Source organism: Anomaloglossus baeobatrachus, chromosome 1 (assembly GCF_048569485.1).
Source record: "Anomaloglossus baeobatrachus isolate aAnoBae1 chromosome 1, aAnoBae1.hap1, whole genome shotgun sequence".
Classification (NCBI taxonomy): Eukaryota; Metazoa; Chordata; class Amphibia; order Anura; family Aromobatidae; genus Anomaloglossus; species Anomaloglossus baeobatrachus.
The window spans coordinates 779,243,939-779,266,293 of record NC_134353.1 but is presented as its reverse complement, the minus strand read 5'-3'; the positions used below and the strand labels follow the sequence as shown (position 1 = coordinate 779,266,293).

Sequence of the window (22,355 nt, the reverse complement as noted above, 5' to 3'; positions counted from 1 at the left end):
ATTTGTGTTTATAGATAGTAATTATTTTTGCGGATCATGAAACTGGTTGGTTGTTATCTGTATACATATTGCCTTTTGTGCGTCCATCGTCCTTTTATGTGTCCTTATCTAGTATTGCTGGTTATTTTGTCTCTCTGCTACAGCCGCCATTTTGTTTCTCTGACACAGTTACAGCCGCCATTTTGTTTCTCTGACACAGTTACAGCCGCCATTTTGTTTCTCTGACACAGTTACAGCCGCCATTTTGTTTCTCTGACACAGTTACAGCCGCCATTTTGTTTCTCTGACACAGTTACAGCCGCCATTTTGTTTCTCTGACACAGTTACAGCCGCCATTTTGTTTCTCTGACACAGTTACAGCCGCCATTTTGTTTCTCTGACACAGTTACAGCCGTCATTTTGTTTCTCTGACACAGTTACAGCCGCCATTTTGTTTCTCTGACACAGTTACAGCCGCCATTTTGTTTCTCTGACACAGTTACAGCCGCCATTTTGTTTCTCTGACACAGTTACAGCCGCCATTTGTTTCTCTGACACAGTTAGAACTGGTGCACTTCTATGGGGGCGGCCATTTTAGTGTCTCTTTTACACCCCCCCAAAAAATGTGATTGGTTTATAGCAACTTTTCTCATCTTTACATGTTTTTTTGCAGTGTGGACAACATGAACGACATGCAGCGTGTTGTGCTGGGTGCTGCATTGATGTTTGAGGCCGGTCGGCTACGTGAAGTGGAACAGAGGCGTTCCAAACGAAAGCGCCGCATGTGGACCAGAGAGTGGCTGCAGAAGAGGTACAAATACTCCCACATGCAACTGCTAAGAGAGCTGCAGGAAAATAATCCTCAGGATTTCCGCAATTTTCTGCGGATGTCAGAAGAATCATTTAGCCTTTTACTCGAAAGAGTTACGCCAATTATTCAGCGCAAGAATACAGCGATGCGTGCTGCCATCCCGGCAGATGAAAGATTGGCAGTCACGCTGCGTTTCCTGGCCACCGGACGCTCCCTGCAAGACTTACATTTTTCTTCTGCAATTTCAAGGTCCCTGCTCAGCGTTCTTATTCCGGAGACATGTAGAGCAATTTTCCACAGTCTGCGTAACTACATTGAGTTCCCCAAAACTGTGGAGGAATGGCAGAAGATTGCCTCCGATTTTGAACACCTTTGGCAGTTCCCAAACTGTGGTGGTGCTTTGGACGGGAAACATGTGCGGATCACTCAACCACTGAACAGCGGCTCATATTTTTATAACTATAAGGGCTATTTCAGCATCATCCTAATGGCCCTTGTGAATGCCAATTACGAATTTATTGCTGTTGATGTTGGCATGAATGGCAGGGTTTCTGACGGTGGGGTTTTAGAACACACAGGCTTTGGTGAATGTTTGCAAAATGGTGAACTGCACTTGCCCCCCAACTCTGACACTACCGCAAACCTTAACTTTGTATTTGTGGGCGATGAAGCCTTCCCACTTCATCCCAATCTCATGAAACCATTCCCCCAGAAAAGTCTAACGGCGGAAAGACAAAGGTTCAATTACAGATTATCAAGGGCACGCAGGGTTGTGGAAAATGCCTTTGGGATAATGGCAAATCGCTTCCGCGTTTTCCACACACCAATTAACCTGAGTCTACCATCAATAGACGCAGTTGTTTTGGCCTGTTGCGCCCTTCACAACTTTCTTCGACGGCGAGATGCTATTACGTACTGTCCAACAGGCTTTGTAGACTCTGATGACTTAAATGGCGAAGTGGTGCTTGGCGAATGGCATTCTGAAGATCCCGCAATCGCAGGACTTCAACCATTGGCGTCCGGCAGAAATACCGATGATGCGAAGGCCTGTCGAGAAAAGTACTGCCAATATTTTAATGGTCCTGGTGCAATTACGTGGCAGCATTAGATAAACTTGTATTGAGCACATTTATTATGCTGAGTTTTATTTTCTTGTATTGATTTGTTTTAGAAATTTCCCTTCTTAATTTTAAAATATATGGTTACTTGTATTATGTTCATCACATTTATACTAATTTTAAAATATATGGTTACTTGTATTGTTATGTTCATCACATTTATACTAAAATGTCATTTTTGCAAAATGATTACTTTAATAAACAGTTGTTTTTACTTTCCACAAGATTTGTTTGTCATTCATTCACTATTAAGGGCTACTGTGGGGAGCAGTACCACCATTGCTGCCGTTACATCACCCCCGGAGGCCCCATACAGCAGCGGCGGATTAAGGTGGCGTCACGAATATAAACTACAATCACCCCCACTGAAGCCATGACTCCGGCAACCACTTACGACCCCCAGACTAGTCCGGCCCGGCACCGGGTGTCATCACCGCTATCATTGGGCCTCCTGCTCCGGATCGCACATTGAGAGTGAGCGTAGCGAACAACAGCGTGCCAAAATATGTGCCAAACCAGTTGATTTCAACCACATATTACATATGGGTGCACTAAGAAGAAATTGCACAATATATTTTATGGTGAATTTTATCTTGATACCATAGTAGAAATGCTCAATGGTATGACTAAAATTTGTTTTTGGGTTTAAAAGTAAAATGTTCACTTTTAACTTCAACATTGCTTTTCTTTAGGTAAAACCCTGCAAAGGTTTATTTACTTCCTCAATTTGGCGTCCAGCTGTATGATGAATACATCATTTAGGGCTCTTGTACAATTTTGATTTCCATGTACCAATGCAATAAAAAAAAAAACACACAAATTATGAATATGAAGCCTTATATATTTTCATTTGGGGTTTTTAAACGGGGACGTTTGTGCGTCCCCGAAACCTTCAAACGACATCTCTTTTTCGATTTTTTATAATTGTATGTGCGCTCGCAGTGTGTGATACCACGACCCCTTGACACAGCATTTGCGTCATGGCGCGATCTCATTTCTGCAGCAAAGATCATTCTGATTTGTTAAAAGTGCGTCGCACTTTCACCTTCAATCATAGCAATTGTAATATTTCACAAATCAACAATCCAGCCATGGCCGAAGATGTAATATCGGCGGCCATTGGCTGGAGCAGGATCAACAACGTCCACCCCAATCTGATTGGAGCTAGCGTTCACGTGACGCTATCCGTCGAATCAGATGTGAAGAGGCGTTACCGCGGGTGACGCAACTGCGTTTGCTACGTAGACACACCAGCGAACAATGGCGGCACGCAGGAGGGCAACAGCTTGGGGAGAGGCGGAGGTCCGTTACCTAATTAGAGAAGTGGATGCTTGCGATTATGATTGCCGTGAGGCGCAAGAGCATCCACTTCTCCATAAGAAAGCGGTCTTGCGCAGGATCCAACGTGGGTTGAGGAGGAGATTTCATTTGGAGCGCACCTGCGCCCAGATCCGCAAAAAATTAGCGGATCTGCGGTACCGCTCCAGTGCCCGGATCTCTGCCATACAAGCAGAGTTACAAAACCAAGGTAGGCGCAGATGAGTGTGCCTTGGCAACGTATAATGGTGTTCTTAAATATATATCTATTTATATATAATTATATATATATATATATATATTTATATATATATATATATCTATATCTATCTATCTATCTATCTATCTATATATATATATATATATATTTATTATAAAAATAAATATATAAATATATAATACATATATAAATAATATATATATATATATATCTATATATATATATTTTTAAATTAAATATATATATAATTCATATTAATTATATATAAATATAAATATAAGAAAATATACATATATAATAAATAATAAATATATAGATTTAAATGTATATATTTATGATATATATATATCCTTTTACTTAATTAAAATTATATATATATAATCTATTTTATAGATCGATAGATTATATATATATATATATATATATAATACATATAAAATATATATGTATATATATATATATATATATATATATATAGATATATAGATAAAATTCTAAAAATATATTTAGATATATATAATAATAAAAATAAATATATACATATAATATATATATAAATAATATATATATATATCTATATATAATTATAAAAATATATAATATATTAATTATATATATATATAATTATAAAAATAAATATATACAGATAATATTTAAATAATAAATATATATATTTTAATGTATATATATTTATTATATATATATATATATTTTTTTTTCTTTTAATTCATTAAAAGTATTTTTATAATATATCGATCTATGTAATAGATCGATAGATAGATTATATATATATAATATGTAATAGATATATATATAGAGATCTATTGCATTGAACGATAGATAGATTATATATATATATATATAATATATATATATATAATATGTAACAGATCTATATATAGAGATCTATTGCATAGATCGATAGATACACCGACACTTGTGGTACGGGCTAATTACACTGACACTCGGGACACAGGGAAATTACGCAGACAGTAGGCTCTCTACACCAAGATTTCCCATGAACTGACAACCCTCTATCAGCACACAGTTTTCATATGTTCTGATATACCTCTTGTCCTTGGCACCCAGCTTCGCCATGCTTGGCAAAACATCATTCCCTCACCACCCAGCTTTTCCCATATCAGAGAGAGCATGGCAAAGCCGGGTGCTGTGGGTAGTGGGTCTTTTTCCCTCAGCACAAAAAAATTCCATCTCCTGCTTGTATTTTTGTCCCCCCTCATATCTAGTTCTCCAAATACAATATTGGCCCCCACATAGCCTTCCATATAGTATAAAGGGTTCCACATAACCCTTCAGATATTAGAATGCATCCCATAGTCCTCCATGAACTGTAATGAATTTCCTAGAGTTCTCCATGAAGTTTCATTCACCCCAGAGTTCTCCATATATTATACTGCACCACATAGTCCACAATGTGTTCAAATTCACCCCCATAGTCCTTGTATAAGGTAGGCTACGTAGTCCGCCATATATTTCAATGTACCCCCCACAGTCCTATATGTATCATAACGCAACCACATTAAACTTTATATTTTCTTAAGAACCCCCAGAGGAGCAAGGGGCCGCAGAGGAGGGAGAGCATGTGCCCGAGCCCCCGGTGGATCTACAGCCACCAGAGGAGGAGGAGGAGGAGGAGGAGGAGTACCACCCACAGGGGCCACCGGCCGGATCGGCCCCCGGTAATTTTTTAATATAACATTAACGCCATATAAAGTACAAAACAAAAAGCTGTTGAGTACTATAAAGTGTTTTTTGTTTTCATAGATGCTAGTCCAGGCTCCATAAGTGAGTCTTTATCGGACGAGGGGGATAACCGTAAGTCATGAATCTCCTACTTTGTAATAATAAGCAGAAATAAAAATTATGATTTATTAATTTTACCATTCCCTCCATAGGCATACCCACTTTGGCCGAAATCATGTCCTCCCAAAGAAGGATTATGTCAGCCCACAGGAGGCTGATGGCCAAAGTGGAGCGGCATGCGTCGCTGCTGGCACGTTATGTGGCTGGACAAGGGGAGGGCAGCAGCAACTAACGTTTTTTTTTTTTTGGTTATTGTGTACATATACATGTGTTATAAAAAATTTGAAATTGATATCTGCTGTTTGGTATGTCTCATTGCATAAAGCAAGTTAACAGCTATCACCACTCACAAACTCACCACTCACAAACATCATATTACATGTAGGCATCTGTATAGATGCACCAATCCCATTATCCACGAGGGGGTGACTAGGCTTTACTGGTTGTTTGCTGTACATGAGTGTGGGGGTTGTGTGGTGGTATGCCAATGAGGGTGGAGTATGGTACAATCTCTGTAACTACCGTGTTTTGCCAGGGCATCACAACCATATGCTGAATTAAGTAACGCAGGCAGCAAGATTGAACCAACATAAATTTATTATTACAATGAAAATATAACAATCAATTAAAATTAATCTCAAATAACAAAACAACAACAATAACAAAATTTAGTGGCCGTCTTCATATTGGTTGACATATTCAGGCCGGGTGGGAGATTACAGTTGGCTTAAAAATGAATCATTTGAATACCTGGGATAATGTTGGGGGGGAAACTGTGGGGGGGATACTGTGGGGGGTGGTCAAGCTGCAAGCGTGGTGGATGCATCCTGTTTGGTGTACTTTGCAGGGGCTGGCGAGGAATCCATGTCGAAGAATGATGGGGCTGGTTTAACTTGCATATCGTGTCATTGTCATCAAGTTCTCCTCGGCCTGCCTTTCTTAGGACTTCCAACATTAGTCTTTCGGCTTGCTCCCTCTGTGTGGAATCCAATTTGCAGAGTCTGTCCGATGCAAATGCGGCAAAGCTATCCACTGGAGGGCTTTTTGGCTGTGATAGCAGTTGGGTTGCCAAAGAATAAAATTCAGCGGATGTCACAGGGGTGTTGGCCTTCTTTTTGCGTAACTGTCTTCGCCGCATTTCACCAGAGGGTGCAGGTGCCTCATTATCCTCCACAATAGGCTCGCTCGATGTGGTGGGGTTCTCATTCAATTGGGGCCTCACCATATCTGTCTGAGGGTTCTGCGGGAACAGAAAAATACATGTTAATTAAAACTCATACATTAATAGTTAGTAAATTTAATTAAAGTGTGACAAAATTGTATTGGAGTGTACTTATCTGAACTGGAAGGGGTAACATTTCCAAACTGCACAATAAATCATGGTAACAATAAGTTACTATTTTGTGTTCCTCAATGGCATGTACATATAAAGTTTGAATGCTATGTACCGTGAAGCAAATAAGGTACTTACATCTACAACAGCGGAGGTGTTGTCATCGATCGTGATGTCATCGTTTTCAATGTCTGCTTCCAGGTCTACGTTTCTTTGGTAGGAGCTTTCCATCATTCGTGGTAGCTCCTGGTCCCTTGTGAATTCCAGGAGATTGAAATACCACAAGGGAGAAACATATACCTGGTCAGTGCCGGCCCCTGACTTTTTTTATTTGTCCACCTTATTTGCTTCTTTCTTATATACAGTCCTCAAGCCTTGTATCTTCTTTTTTACTACTTTGACATCCACCGCCTCGCCTCCACTGTGTTTTTTAAAAAGCTCCACCAGTTGGGCATAGGCGGCTTGTTTTTTTATTCTGTCAGAATATTCTGTGGATTTGATTCTCCACAAGCAGGGCAGTGATTTATACAAATCCAGCAGCTCACGCACAAAGTCTTCTTTGTTATAATAAGCCATCTGAAATAAAGAATGAAAAATTTATATGTAAACATAAAAGAAGTTGCAATAAACCGATCACAATTTTTGGTTATGGTGTGGCAGAGACTATAATGGCCGCCCCTATGTGTGGCAGAAACACAAAATGGTGGCTGTAGCTGAGAGACAAAAGATGAAAAAATCCAGCACTCAAAGCATTCAACTGAAATTGTTTTATATTTTATTCATGGATCTGTGTAATTATTAAAGACGTTTCGGTCATCCGACCTTCATCAGTTTACACAGAAAAGGTTCTGTAGACAGTATGTGACATTGACTGCAGACCCGGACGGGCAGCTTTTTCCTCTGGTCCAGCTTTTTCATATATTTCTACAGAACCTTTTCTGTGTAAACTGATGAAGGTCGGATGACCGAAACGTCTTTAATAATTACACAGATCCATGAATAAAATATAAAACAATTTCAGTTAAATGCTTTGAGTGCTGGATTTTTTTCATTTTTTGATCTGGGGTGGGACCCTATCCAAGCACCAGCGACTATAGAAGGAGTGCCACATTTCTATATTTTATTTAATGAGAGACAAAAGAGCCAGCAATGCTAGGATAGGACACATTACAAACAGCACTATGGAGAGACCCCTCTTTAAAAGGCATTATACACACACAGATAAAAGCCAGCAACTTTAATTAACTCACATAATAAATATTAACATATATCTAACAGCAATCAACTCACATAATAAATATTAACATATATCTAACAGCAAGAACATTATTCAAAAAAAAGCCCACCACCCCCAACAAAAAAAAAGACCTACCTTTTCAAAGAAGTGTATATCAATGTAGAATCCAAGCGGAATCGCAAATACGATCTCACCGACACTCGAGAGCACTGCAAGGATACTCCAGGTGCAACTGCGGCTTCGATCCGAAAAACACACCAACAAAGCGACCGGGTATAATGGACGAAGGAATCAGGGTGGAGACGCAGGTTCTATCTCAAAGCAAAGCGCAAAAGAAGTGACAAAGGGTGGACGCGATCCAAAATTTAACCGCTAGATACGCCCCCTGCATGCCCAATCAGAACGCAGTATTGGCCGCCAATGAAAGCGGAGGGGGGTATGGAAAAGGCGACGCAAATGCACGCCTACGTGACTCACTGCATAATGGGATTGGAATCGTTAACATAGTAGCTGTGTGACAGGGTCCTTATCAATCAGAGCGGAGGGGGTGGAAAAGGCGACGCCCGCCCGGCCGCCCAATCAGAACGCAGTATTGGCCGCCAAAGAAAGCGGAGGGGGGTATGGAAAAGGCGACGCAAATGCACGCCTACGTGACTCACTGCATAATGGGATTGGAATCGTTAACATAGTAGCTGTGTGACAGGGTCCTTATCAATCAGAGCGGAGGGGGTGGAAAAGGCGACGCCCGCCCGGCCGCCCAATCAGAACGCAGTATTGGCCGCCAATGAAAGCGGAAAAGGCGACACAAATGCACGCCTACGTGACTCACTGCATTTTACTACGCCCCTAATGGGATTGGAATCGTTAACATAGTAGCTGTGTGACAGGGTCCCAGCGATTTGAAAGATCGTTATACGGGACGCATGCTCGTTCATAAACTCGTTATGTGTGACACCCAACATGCGATTTCAACAACGACTCATAAACGATCCAGAAAGTGTGACGTAGTAGCGATCTCGTTCACGATCTCGTTATGTGTGACTGGACCTTAACCCCATTACGACCGCGTTACGTTTTAAAACGGCACTAAAAAAGGGTACTTATTCCTTTCTGCCGTTTTAAAACGGCGGTCGGAAAAAAGGGTCTAGCGCCCCCCAGAGTCAGAAAATTTCCGGGGTCTCAGCTGCCGGGGGTAGCTGAGACCCTGGAGATCATGATTCGGGCCGGTTTTTCCGGTCCCCGCTCACCTGATGACCGGTATACACCGTATACCGATCATCAAGTTATAGTAAATGACCGCGCCGGTAAAAAATCATTTATCTCCCATCTGGCATGATCAAACATGCCAGATGGGAGATAAATCTTTTTCCCGGTTCCCTCCGGTCCCCTCGGTATCCCCAAAGTGTCCCCCCCGACCCCCAACCCCCTCCCGAAAATCCAAGATGGCCGCGCGCATCGGAGAGCACAGCAGCGCGCCGGCCGCATTTACAGTGTTCCTATGGTTTCTGTCGTATGTGCCATAACACATACGACAGAAACCTGCTCCCTAGGCCCTGCCGGGTCCCCCCCTACCCCCCCCTGGTGTCCCCCGGTGTCCCCCGGTGTCATACATACCGGAGCGCTGATCCCCCGCGGCCCCCTCCTCCTTCTCTGCAGACTCCGGTCACATGTGCCGAGCAGATGACAGCTTCCTGTGTTCAGGACGCTGGCTGCTGATGCTGCTCAGCACTGTGCAGCTGTGACCCGGGGAGGGTGGGTGCAGCTTTTTGCACCCACTCTCCTCAAATGGAGGGTCTGCCCTCCTAGAAAATGGGGGATACGTTCCCTGAACGTGTCCCCCATATTCTAGAAGGTCCAGAGGCGACGTGGGACATCCAAATGGATTATAGTGGATTTTTTTTTTTCTTTTCAATAAATTGGTCAATCAGGGAATGTTTTGGGGAGTGTTTTTTCAAATAAATTTTTTTTTGTTGTCAATTTTTTTTCTTATTACTGTCAATTAGTTATGTCGGGTATCTGATAGACGCCGTGACATAACTAATTGCTGGGCTTGATGCCAGGTGACATTACACACCTGGTATCAACCCCATTCATTACCCCGTTAGCCAACGCACCAGGGCGCGGGATGAGCTGGGGCGAAGCGCCAGAATTGGCGCATCTAATGGATGCGCCACTTCTGGGGCGGCTGCGGCCTGCTATTTTTAGGCTGGGAAGAGTCCAATAACCATGGCTCTTCCCATCCTGAAAATACCAGACCCCAGCTGTCAGCTTCACCTTGGCTGGTGATCTAATTTGGGGGGACCCCACGTTTGTTTGTTTTTTTTAATTATTTATTTATAAATAATTAAAAAAAAAAAACAGCTTGGGGAGCCCTCCAAATTGATCACCAGACAAGATGAAGCTGTCAGCTGTGGTTTGCAGGCTACAGCTGTCTGCTTTACCCTAGCTGGCTATCAAAAATAGGGGGGACCCCACGTCATTTATTTTAATTTTTTTTTTTTTTTTTGGGCTAAATACAAGGCTAGGCATCCTTTAGTGTCACATGAAAGGCACTAAAGGGCGCCAGCTTAGAATATGCAGGGGGGTGGGACGTTATATATGTTTGACATCTATCCATTCATCCACTGTAGCATTTTACGCTGTGTGCCCACAATCAGGGTTTGCAGCGTTTTGGGCGCAGAGTGTTTTCCCTGCGTCCATAACGCTGCGTTGTGCAGTAGAAGCACAGTGGCAGGACTTTTAGAAATCCCGTGCCCACTGTGTTTCTTTTCTCCGCAGCATAAACCGACCTGTGGCGCAGCTTCCCGAGCCTCAGCATGTCAATTTATGCTGCGGAGATGAGTGTTCTTTGCAGGTAGAATAAAACTAAAGTCCACAGCAGCCTGAACCCAAATCGTGGGCATGGCCAGCTGCGTTCTCCCGTGGACAACACTCACATTTCTGCAGGAGGCTGACACTGTGTACTAGACGCCGTGTCGCTGGATCATGGCCACATAGCCTAAAGGCTACTTTACACGCTGCGATATCGGTCCCGATATCGCTAGTGTGGGTACCCGCCCCCATCTGTTGTGCGACACGGGCAAATCGCTGCCCGTGCCGCACAACATCGCGCAGACGCATCACACATACTTACCTGCCCGGCGACGTCGCTGTGACCGGCGAACCGCCTCCTTTCTAAGGGGGCGGTCCGTGTGGCATCACAGTGACGTCACTGAGCGGCCGCCCAATAGAAGCGGAGGGGCGGAGATGAGTGGCCGGAACATCCCGCCCACCTTCTTCCTTCCTAATAGCGGCCGGGAGGCAGGTAAGGAGAGGTTCCTCGTTCCTGCGGCGTCACACATAGCGATGTGTGCTGCCGCAGGAGCGACGAACTACATCGTTACTGCTGCAGTAACGATAATCGAGAATGGACCCCCATGTCACCGATGAGCGATTTTGCACGTTTTTGCAACGATGCAAAATCGCTCATCGGTGTCACACGCAGCAACATTGCTAATGCGGCCGGATGTGCGTCACCAATTCCGTGACCCTAACGACTCCACATTAGCGATGTCGCAGCGTGTAAAGCCCCCTTAACAGTGAGAAATTTGTTGCTACAGCAACATTTTTGTGAAGTACCTGTGGATTCAAAATGCTTACTATACTCCTGAATAAAATCCTTGAGGGGTCCAGTTTCCAAAATGAGGTCACTTGTGGGGGGTTTCTGATGTATAGGTACCCAAGGGGCCCTGCTAATGTGACATGGTGCGCGCAATTTACTTCAACTTTTCCAAAATTCAAATGGTGCTCCTTCCATTCCAAGCCCTCCCATTTATCCAAACAAAGGTTTTTGGCCACATGTGTGGTATCCCTGCGCTCACAAGAAATTAGATAACAACCTGTGGGGTACACGTTTTGTTGTTGCCTCTTGAAAAAGTGAAAAATGTGTCGCTAAATCAACATTTTTGTGAAAAAAATGAAAATTTCAATATGGCAACCTAAGCTTATCAAATTCTGTGAAGTATTCGTGGATTCAAAATGCTCAATATACACCTAGATTAAAGCCTTGAGGGGTCTTATTTCCAGAATGGGGTCACTTGTGGGGGACCTCCACTGCTTAGGCACCTCAGGGGCTCTCCTAATGCAACATGGCGTCCGCTATTGATTCCAGCCAATTTTGCAGTCAAACTGCACTCCTTCTCTTCTGAGCCCTGTAGTGTGCCCAAACAGTTGATTTCCACCACATACAAGATATCAACAAACTCAGGAGAAATTGCGCAATAAATTTCATGGTGATTTATTTCCTGTTACCCTTGTGAAAAAAAAAGCTACCTGGTTGAAGTAACAATTTTGTGGTAAAATTTTATTTTTTTATTTTCATGGCTCAACGTTATAAACTTCTGTAAAGCACCTGGAGGTTCAGGGTACTCACCAAACATCAAGATAAATTCCTTGAGGGGCCTAGTTTCCAATATGGGGTCACTTGTGGTGTTTTTTTGCTGTTTACGTACCTTAGGGGTCCTCCAAATGCGACATGGTGCCTGCAATCTTTTTCAGCCAAATTTCCTTTCCAAAATTCAAATATTGCTCCTTCCGTTCCAAGCCCTCCCATTTCTCCAAACAAAGGTTTCAGACCACAAGTGAGGTATCACCGCGCTCATAAAAAAGTGGGTAACAAACGTTGGGGTCAAATTTTTGGAATTACCTCTTGAAAAAGTGAAAAAATTGATGCTAAAGCAACATTTTTGAGAAAAAAATGAAAATTTTCAATGTGACAACGTAACGTTATCAAAATCTGTGAAGTACTTGTGGATCCAAAATGCTCACTATACCCCTAGATAGAAGCCTTAAGGGGTCTAGTTTCCAAAATGGTGTCACTTGTGAGGGGTTTCTGCTGTTTAGGTACCTTAGCGGACATGTAAATGCAACATGGTGCCCGCAATCTATTTCAGCCAAATTTGCTTTCCAAAATTCAAATATTGCTCCTTCTGTTCCGAGCCCTCCCATTTGTCCAAACAAAGGTTTCTGACCACATGTGGGGTATTGTCGCGCTCATAAGAAAGTGGGGAACAAGTTTTGGGGTTCATTTTGTTGTGTTATTTCTTCTAAAAGTGAATAAATTTGGGGTAGAGCAACATTTTAGGTAAAATTTTATTTTTTGCTTTTTTTCATTCCACTTTGCTTTAGTTCCTGTGAAGCACCTGAAGGGTTAATAAACTTCTTGGATGTGGTTTTGAGTACTTTGAGGGGTGCTGTTTTGAGAATGGTGTCACTTTTAGGTATTTTCTGTCACCTAGGCCTCTCAAAGTCACTTCAAATGTGATGTGGTCCCTAAAAAAATGGTTTTGTGAATTTTGTTGAAAAAATGGGAAATTGCAGATGAACTTTGACCCCTTCTAACTTCCTAACCCCAAAACATTTTGTTTCAGAAATTGCGCTAATGTAAAGTAGACATGTGGGAAATGTTATTTATTAACTGTTTTGTGTGACATAACTCTCTGGGTTAAGGGCATAAAAATTAAAAGTTTGAAAATTGCAAAATTTTCAAAATTTTCATCAAATTTCCGATTTTTTCACAAATAAAAGCAAAAAATATCGTTCTAAATTTATAACTATCATGAAGTACAATATGTCACGAAAAAACAATGTCAGAATCACCGGGATCCGTTGAAGCGTTCCAGAGTTATGACCTCATAAAGTGACACTGGTCAGAATTGCAAAAAATGGCCTGGGCATTAAGGACAAAACTGGCTTCGTCCTTAAGGGGTTAAGGCTTGTGTGTTAGAGAACGTGTGCTTCCTGACTTGTGAGAGATGCAAGCCATACGAGTATATATATTTTATAAGACAACTGAAAAATCTTCATTTCAGAGATATAAAAGCAACGGCCTTGCTCACAAAGTATGTGTTATAAAAAATTATTAGTTTTTGCAAATTTCTGTAATAGTTTAATATACATGCGTACATGGGAACTGAATACAGCAGACTTCTGAAGGTGCATACTTTTTAATCGTGAACCTACCTTGCACTACACCATGTAAAAAAGCCAAGTCTTCATCCAATTGTACCGTGAGTATACAAAGACCAACAAGACAGGCATCAGACCCAAAAGGGGATAATTTTTGGACCATTGTTAAATTTTATGAACCTAAAAGATCTGATAATGTAGTTTGTTGTTAAAAATGCTGTTGGTTACCACTTGCTTAAATCCATTTTTCCTACTTAGATAGTTTAAGCTCATTTTTACATTACTAAAGCTGTGTTGGTGTTAAAGAGCACAACAGATATTCAATACAGTCTTAGGAAACCTTAGATCACAGTCAGTGGTCTTGCGATATTGAGAAATTTTGGGGAACAATTTGTGATACAGGCAAATTCAAAATTCAAAAGATTCACTCATCTCTGATAGAAATATATTGTTGTCATGTACATAATTGATACGGTCATAAAGTTATATATGAAGAACATAACTCAAGTTTCATAAATATTAAAGATCAAATAACCTTTGCTAAAATAAAGCAGACTGGTTTTCTGTGTGGGAGTTGACTCTATGTAATTCTAGTAAATGTCAATCTGTACAAACCATTGAGCATGCTTGATGTCATAAACTTCTACAATTCAGGGTCAGCATGGCACATTGCAGAAACATCTATTTAACAAGCACACATTTTACAGGAAACCAAGGATTAGCTTTCCTGCAAACCTTACAGGAAAACTCTTGCAAACAAGGAAAAGGAGAATGGTTACTTATCCGCACAAATCAAAACACACTGAAAGGTGGCAGGCAGCCAGCGAAACTATTTCTGATCTGTTATCCCATCTGGTTGGCTTGTAAGTCATTGGAATATACATGCTAATATCTACTTTAGAAACAAATGCTCAGTGGGACTCATAAAAGTCTTGGTGTGCTGTTTATTATGACTGCATTGCTTGTGATCCATAGAGAACAGTCTTCCGGCACTTGCAGGGTTTGTAAGAGTAAGCCAAAGCACCTCAGCAACAGAGCAAGAAAAGATGCCTTGACTATTCACATGGCCAAGAGCCAAAAAGCTCTCATACATCAAGCAACAAGTATTATATTTTCAACATTCTGTTAGCAAAGTAAACCTCACTCTCGAGTCCTGTGGCCTTGGTATATTGTAATTGAGTGCAGACTGTTCATTCATATACGTGAAAATAAGTAAATGCAAGTCAAACATAATTCTGGCAATCTTTCTATAGTACAACGTAATGTCAACAGCTGCTTAAAAGCCTATTATGTTGGCTTGATGTCTGGATCCTAGGTTAGCGTTATTTAATAGTCAAATCAGAGTTGAAAAAAAAAGTAACTGAATAAAAGCAAAAAGAAACAGACACTAAGTGAGTTAAGAATAGAGTATGTGTAGTATGTCTGCACTATATACAATATTAATGATCATACAGCCTGAGGTCATATATCCATGATTTATCACACAGAAGTGAAGATACATGTCAAAATGGCCTAGTATTAACATGCTTGCCTAGGTTAGTTTTTTTTTGTAAAATAAAAGTCAAATTTAATTCACCTACAATACATTCCCTAATTTCTATTTTGAATGTAAATACAAAAAGATATACATGGTGAAATAACAACCCATCCAATCCACACAGGCAAAGAAATCAAACCATAGATGTCCATAAATTGTGTGCTGTGTAATAATGAGAAATGACACAGGATAAAAAATATTGAACACACTTACTGAAATGTAAACAATACTTCTTGCAAAAGTCTTTGTTGGTAATGACAGCTTCAAGATGCTTCCTGTATGAAGAAACTAGGGGCATGCATTGCTCAGGTGTGATTCAGGCCCATTTTTCCACACACTCCAATCCTGAGTGTTCCATGAGCTCCTTCTATGTACTCAAAGTTTAGTTTCTTCCATAATTTTTTTTATTGGATTCAGATCAGATGATTTTACGTCTGAAACCAATTGAGAGTTTATTTGGCTGTGTGATTCAGATGATTGTCTTGGTGAAATGTTCACCTTCATTTCATCTTCATCATCCTGGTGATTGGCAGCAGAGTTTTATCAAAATTGTCCGGTAAAGTTGTTGCTTCATCCTTCCTTCAATTAAATGAAGCTTGCCAGTGCTATATACTGAAAAACAACCTCACACCATGATGTCCCCACCTCCAAACTTTATTGTTGGTATGGCCTTTTGGAGGTAATATGTGGTGCCTTTTGGCCTCCAAACATGGCATGTATTATTACATCTAAAGATGGCTTGTTTAAATGTTGTTGTGCAAACTTTGCACTTGAATATGCTTTTTGTTAAGCACTTGAGTCTTGCATGGTGAGCGTGCATACAAGTCATAGAGGTTGAGTGCATTAATATCATTTTCTTTGAAACATTTGTACCTTTTCATTATTTGTCTTTCTGTAGCTCTCCACAGGCGGTACTTGTCTCTTGAACAACTATTCTGATAGTTCTTTTCAATCCTCTTTCTGACAACTTACTGGGAGCACCTGGTCATGGCCAGTTCATGGTGAAATGTTGTTTTTCATCTTCTGGAATTTGTCCCCAACAGCACTCACTGGATCCTTCAGTAATTTAGAACTTCTTCTGCAACCAATGCCAACAGTATATCACTGGTTTTACCCATCATGAGATGTTTCTTGTGTACCACCTTGGTAATGAGACACCCTTTATAAACCATAAGTTAAATCAGCTGATATTTTTCACTACGTTGCAGGATTGATTTCTAATTTCTGATAGATTTCAGCTGGTGTCATGACTTTCTATGGCTTATTGAATTTTTCTTTTTTCATATATTCAATACCTTAGTACTGTCAATTTTCATTATTACATATAACTTAATTTATGGACATCTATGGTTTAATTTCTTTGCCTGTGTCAATTGGATGAGTTTTTACTGACATCTGATGAGAAATTTATGTCAATATCTCCTTTAGAAGTATATTTACTTAGAAAATTGATGAAGTGTTGAAAACATATTTCTCTTGCTGTGTATCTTTTTGAATTTACATTCAAAATAAAAATGAGTGAATCTATTTGAGGTTAATCAAATTTGCCTTGAATTTTACAAAAAAAATAAGAATCCAAATTTTGGCCATTTGGTTTGCGTGACACAAGTAAAATGACGGATGGTCACCAACGTCCTTAAATATAGAAGGTTGAGAAAGAAGTTAAAACCAAAAATCTTATGCCTACCATCATCTCTTCCTCAACCTTCTGCCTACCTTTCCTACCAATGTCAGTTTTCAGATCGGATTTTCTTCAAAGGCTATGTTCTGCTGGGCAGGACACATCGCTGTGTTTGACACTGTGTGACAGGGTCACAGTGACTGCTGAGATCGCTATACAGGTCGCAACTGCGACCTGTATTATTCTGCATCGTTGGTAAGGTCTGACTGTGTGACAACTCACCTGCGACCTCCCAGCGACTTACCAGCGATCCCTATCAGGTCGCATCATTTTCAGGATCACTGGTAAGTCGTTGTGTGTGACTGGGCCTATAGAACACTGGAGGGCCAACAAAAGGTGAGTATCTGATTTTTTTTTATCCTCTCCTTGCCTGATTTACCTTGCATTTCAGTTCCCTCCTGAATTGAGCAAATGAGCATGAATTGAATTTCTGGAGATTTGCTCAACTGTAATTTAAATAAATTGGGTTGAGCTGCAATACCAAACAGAGCATATGAGCAGTAGTTGCACTATTTCTGTAAAAAAAAGAAAACCCATTATTCTAACTTCATATAACTTTTTCAAACATGATACTCATAGTTATTACTTTTTCATGTCATAGATTTGAATATCACATTCCATTTTAACAAGTAAGGTATTGCCATTAGATCTGACATTGAACTTGGACGGCTAATGTGAAATAAATTCTACATGAAAAGTCAGTGACAAAAAAGAAATATTCTTGATAGTTTTGTTATCAATTTACAAGTGTGTATGAAGGAGGAATTAGTGAAATATTCCAATAATACTTCACTGATTTTCTTACATGCGCCATTATTGATACCTAAGCATTAATGTGAACCTGTCAGGTGCAATATACACCCAGAAACACGAGCAGTTCTGGGTGTATATTGCTAATCCCTGCCTAAACGTCACTGTATACACTAGCATAGATAAAGAGATCTATAGAAAAAGTATTTATAAAGATCGTTTATTATATGCTAATGACGCCAGCGACTAGTCGCAAGGGTATTACTTTCCTTGGCTAGTCAGCCCACATAGGATGGTAGCACGCCCCTGTGAGCGTACTAACATGCTAATGAATGCTCTTAATAGCGGCCAGCGGAGGATGGATGCACACTGCACATGATCCGAAGTCCCCTGGACTTCCGATCACGCGCACTAAATTGATGCTGGGTGTAAGCTTCTGGACTTCAGTGAGGTATAGTGCGCATGACCGGAAGTGCTGGGGACTCCGGATCATGCGCAGTGCACATCCATCCTCCACCAGCCACCACTAAGAGGGAGATATGTGCGGCGTCACTGCGTATTTATTAGCATGGTAATACGCTCACAGGGGTGTACTAGCATGCTATGTGGGTCGACTAACCAAGAGAAGTAATGCACTTGTGACAAGTTGCTGGCCTCATTAGCATATAATAAACGATCTTTAGAAATACTTTTTCTAAAGATCTCTTTATCTATGCTAGTGTATACAAGGACAGTTAGGCAGGGATTAGCAATATACACCCAGAACTGCTCATGGTACTGGATGCATATTGCACCTGACAGGTTCCCTTTAATGTTATAAAGGAATGTTCTAATAAAATATAATGTGTGTAAAAAAACATAAATTCTTATATATGTATACATCCTAAATTTTATGTGAAAACAATGTGTGCTTATGTCTTTAAATTGCAATTAAAGAGAAATTCCACAGCATAGCTCTCTTTTCACATATCTAATGTAGTTGCTTTGTAAATGAAAGGCAACTTTGTGGAAACAAATTACACTCATCTAAAAGCAGTCAAGTGTAGTGCAATGCTCTGCGCTGCAGCTAAAATTGTCTTGTCTACAATATGGAAACAAATGAGGTAAAGTGATCCAGGCACTGAGGAACCTATGATGAAAACTAGATGACACATTTATAGCGTACACTAGTGTGTAAAGTAATGACTTTCTGCTCCAACAGTTTTGCAACAGGGAGCCATAAAAGCAGTCTTGTCACATTTGTGATTTCACCAACTGTTAGAAACTAGTTTATGCAATAAATTTACCAAAACTTAGAAAAACAGCATAAGCTTAAAGAATATTCCCTGGTCTAAAAAAAATGCAAGTCATGTGAAGGAACACTAATAATTATGTTATATAAAAGTAAATACAAATATTTGACGTGTCCATCGGTTTCTCATTTAAAGGAAGTGATGTGTGTTGTGTGCCAAGAAAGATGAAGTTGTGACCAGAGGCATCAGATCTACAGAATACACAACTGAGATACAATAAGATATATATATATATATATATATATATATAATACTAGATGTATTACATCTGAACTAGTTAATGAAATAGATTAAAGATTCTATTTGGCTACATACTTTGTCTATATATATATATTGATTGTTGTACATATACCCTCTTTCACTTGTAAAGCGCCATGGAATAAATGGCGCTATAATAATAAACAAAAATAATAATAATAATATATTTATATATATATATATATATATATATATATATATATATATTTATATTTGTCTGTATATATATATATATATATATATATATATATCCTTAGACCTACACAATGTCAGGATGGTGTTTGTCGACAATCCGTCTTTGGTTAGTTATTGACTCAGCGTATTTTCACTGCATCACAAACACAGTGTCTTACCGCTCCAGAAAAATGGATGGGATTGACAGAAATCTCATGCCCACTGCCCTTTTTTTTTACTGAGTCTAAAATGAATTGAAGTGCACGTTTCAAGTCTGCAACATGTCACTTTCTCGTGGCTACTTTTCTGTGGCGATTTTCCCCATAGACTTGCATTAGATGAAGAAAAAATGCAGGTAAAAAACCCACTGTGAAATGCACCAAAAGCTCATGTAATTGGCACATGCCTATAGCAATACAGTTATGTCAAAGCCAACTACTAGGAAGTATCAAAAACAAAGCAGCTTTATTTAAAACATGAAATACCAACAAGATGCAAAAACTGCAACATCAAAAACACGATAAAAAAGCCAGTAAAAAAAACTAAGCAACCAAATTTACATAATAGGTGCAGAAAATCTGCAACATCAAAAACTCGTCAAAAACTCATAATGGAATGTAACCTATCAGACAGTTATATCACCATTACACTGATGTTTACTTGCTAAACCTTTAGAAACACTATCCTTATACTAGGTTGCTTAATTCATAAAAAATGCATACATTTGTCAAATTACAGCAAAATGCATGTCTGGGGTTTAGGGTGGTCTAGTGATCAGTATGTTCGTTGGCTCACTGTGTTATTTTTGCCATTTTACTTCATTGGAACTTACTATCTGCCTTTAAATTTGTGTACCCCTATTAATCAGGATATTTTAAAGCTATTTATTTATTGGACATACTTTATATCAGAGGTCTCCAATTTTTCTGACCTTGAGAGTCACATTCAGTTCAGAGAGAGCCATGAGCCACATCCAGCTCCCGCCTCTCACAATAGTTACACCTGAAGCCCCCATTACCAGTATATTGATAGTCAAAGCTTATCCACAGAAATCAAACTGAGGCAGTATACCAAGAGCCGGGGGTTCCCGCCCTACTTGCATAAAAATCTGCTCTTCTATAATGGCTACACACAAAAGTCATATGGAGACCTGCTCTTCATAGCTGATAGCTAGCCCTGGTTCTAATGCACCAAGCTGGAAGACAGCCATGAGCCACACATCATGGGCCCATGAGCCACATGTGGCTCCCAAGCCACAGGTTGGGAATCCCTGCTTTGTATCATATAAATACACAATTTCAACATTCAACACTAAGTCATGAGATGGTAGAAATTGTAATGATAGGTATGAGAACAACAAAAAATGGAAAAACCCCCAAGAATTACTTGTAAAATAAATTACTTTATTAAAAAATGCAATAAAATATTACAATCCATATCAATATAGGACACAGTGAGCTATGCATAATTAAATATACAAAACATATCTGATAGATAAAGGATACAGAATATATACTAGTGTTTTGATGCTAAATAATATTTACAAAAGTCCATATTATGAAGATATGGTTATACTCCTTGAGAAAGCTATAAAGCGAAACGTACGTCAGAGGTTTTTTGGCCCAGGATCCATGTGTTGTATTTTACTTTATGGCATGTTGCTTTATTGATCTATACTACTGTTTTAGGAATGGTCTTATATGCACATTTTTTGCTGACATTTATAGATATATATTTTATGACACATATTGTAATTCAGCTATATCTTCATAATATGGACTTTTGTAAATTTAGTAATCTTCACAACACTAGTATTTATTCTGTATCCCCTATCTAATATGTTTTGTATATTTTATGACGCATAGCATTATGTCCTACATTCATATGGGTTTAAATATTTGATTGCATTTATTAATAAAGTAATTCTTGACGGTTTTACCTTTTTTTTGATGTTCACATACTTTATATCATATTGCATAATATATTTTTCCTCTGTATTTTGGAGATTGTTTGGTTCAACATACTGGACTTTTGCAGATATGCAAAATTCTATGCAGAATTGTATCACGTACATGCATTAAATTTAGTCTTTATACTTCCTACAATTGGAACTGGTCTTGCTTTTTTTCATGTAAATGGTTCTCCACTTTTGCATATTTTTCCTAACATTCACTTACATATTTTGTTTAATTTTGTTCATTTAAAATTATGTATATTTCTTTTTTTATAAATTATACAAAGTGGTATGTATCTACCATGTGTTGTAGAGTAGAGTATCATATTCATGGGTAGGACCCATAAAGGGAACCTGTCATTTGATTCATGCCACTCAAACCATAGGCACCATGAAAGTTTCCTCTTAAATGCTAAGGTATTTCAGAGGAAAGCATAGTTTGAACATCTGACCAGAGACTATATATAGAGATTGGACTAATTTGCCGGTGTCACCACCTGGCTTCTCCAGTATATGAGCACGTCTTACCCATGTGCATACATCAGGAGAAAAGGGACAGTGAACTAGTGTGGTGCACTAAGTATACCTATTTAAAGGGAGCTTTTAATTCGATCTATTAATATCGTGAAGATGTAGGGCTTGTATAAACTCACCAGGCATTATGTGCCATCCATAAACTATGAGGTATTTTAGTTATAAATGGAATGATGAGATATTAATTACATGCTGTACACGACCTTCTACCATTTATGATCTTAGAAATGGTATTATGAATTCTATTAATCATGATGATGGATGGGGTATTTAAAGGAGTATTATAATCTCCAAGATCCCATCCCAATATGTAGTAGGTATAATAATAATAGATACTTAATTTGCACAAAAAGTTTACACTACAGTGATATTTTTATTATGAAAGTAGGG

At 39.5% G+C, this 22,355-nt stretch overlaps 2 protein-coding genes and 1 long non-coding RNA gene across 8 annotated transcripts in view; 1 reads left to right on the top strand and 2 right to left on the bottom strand.

Annotated features, from left to right (window-relative positions):
- Nucleotides 1-22,355, bottom strand: part of ZNF608 (zinc finger protein 608) — a 134,165-nt gene that overhangs the window by 60,465 nt on the left and 51,345 nt on the right. The gene's annotated exons all lie outside the window — the stretch shown is intronic.
- LOC142300125 (uncharacterized) lies at nt 5,093-5,480 on the top strand. Its single transcript, XR_012752662.1, has 3 exons — nt 5,093-5,145; nt 5,231-5,281; nt 5,362-5,480. It is a non-coding gene; the product is annotated as an uncharacterized LOC142300125 (long non-coding RNA).
- On the bottom strand, nt 5,870-7,176 carry LOC142300109 (uncharacterized). The gene is made up of 2 exons (XM_075341872.1): nt 6,741-7,176; nt 5,870-6,509 (listed from the first exon to the last, which is right to left on the bottom strand). The coding sequence occupies exons 1-2, from the start codon at nt 6,834-6,836 to the stop codon at nt 5,997-5,999; spliced, it is 609 nt and encodes a 202-aa protein (XP_075197987.1). The 5' UTR covers nt 6,837-7,176; the 3' UTR covers nt 5,870-5,996.

Coding starts and splice junctions, on each gene's coding strand:
- LOC142300109 (XM_075341872.1), bottom strand. CDS start 6,836: ATGATGGAAAGCTCCTACCAAAGAAACGTAGACCTGGAAGCAGACATT. Junction 6,510..6,740: donor ACACCTCCGCTGTTGTAGAT/GTAAGTACCTTA, acceptor CTGTTCCCGCAG/AACCCTCAGACAGATATGGT.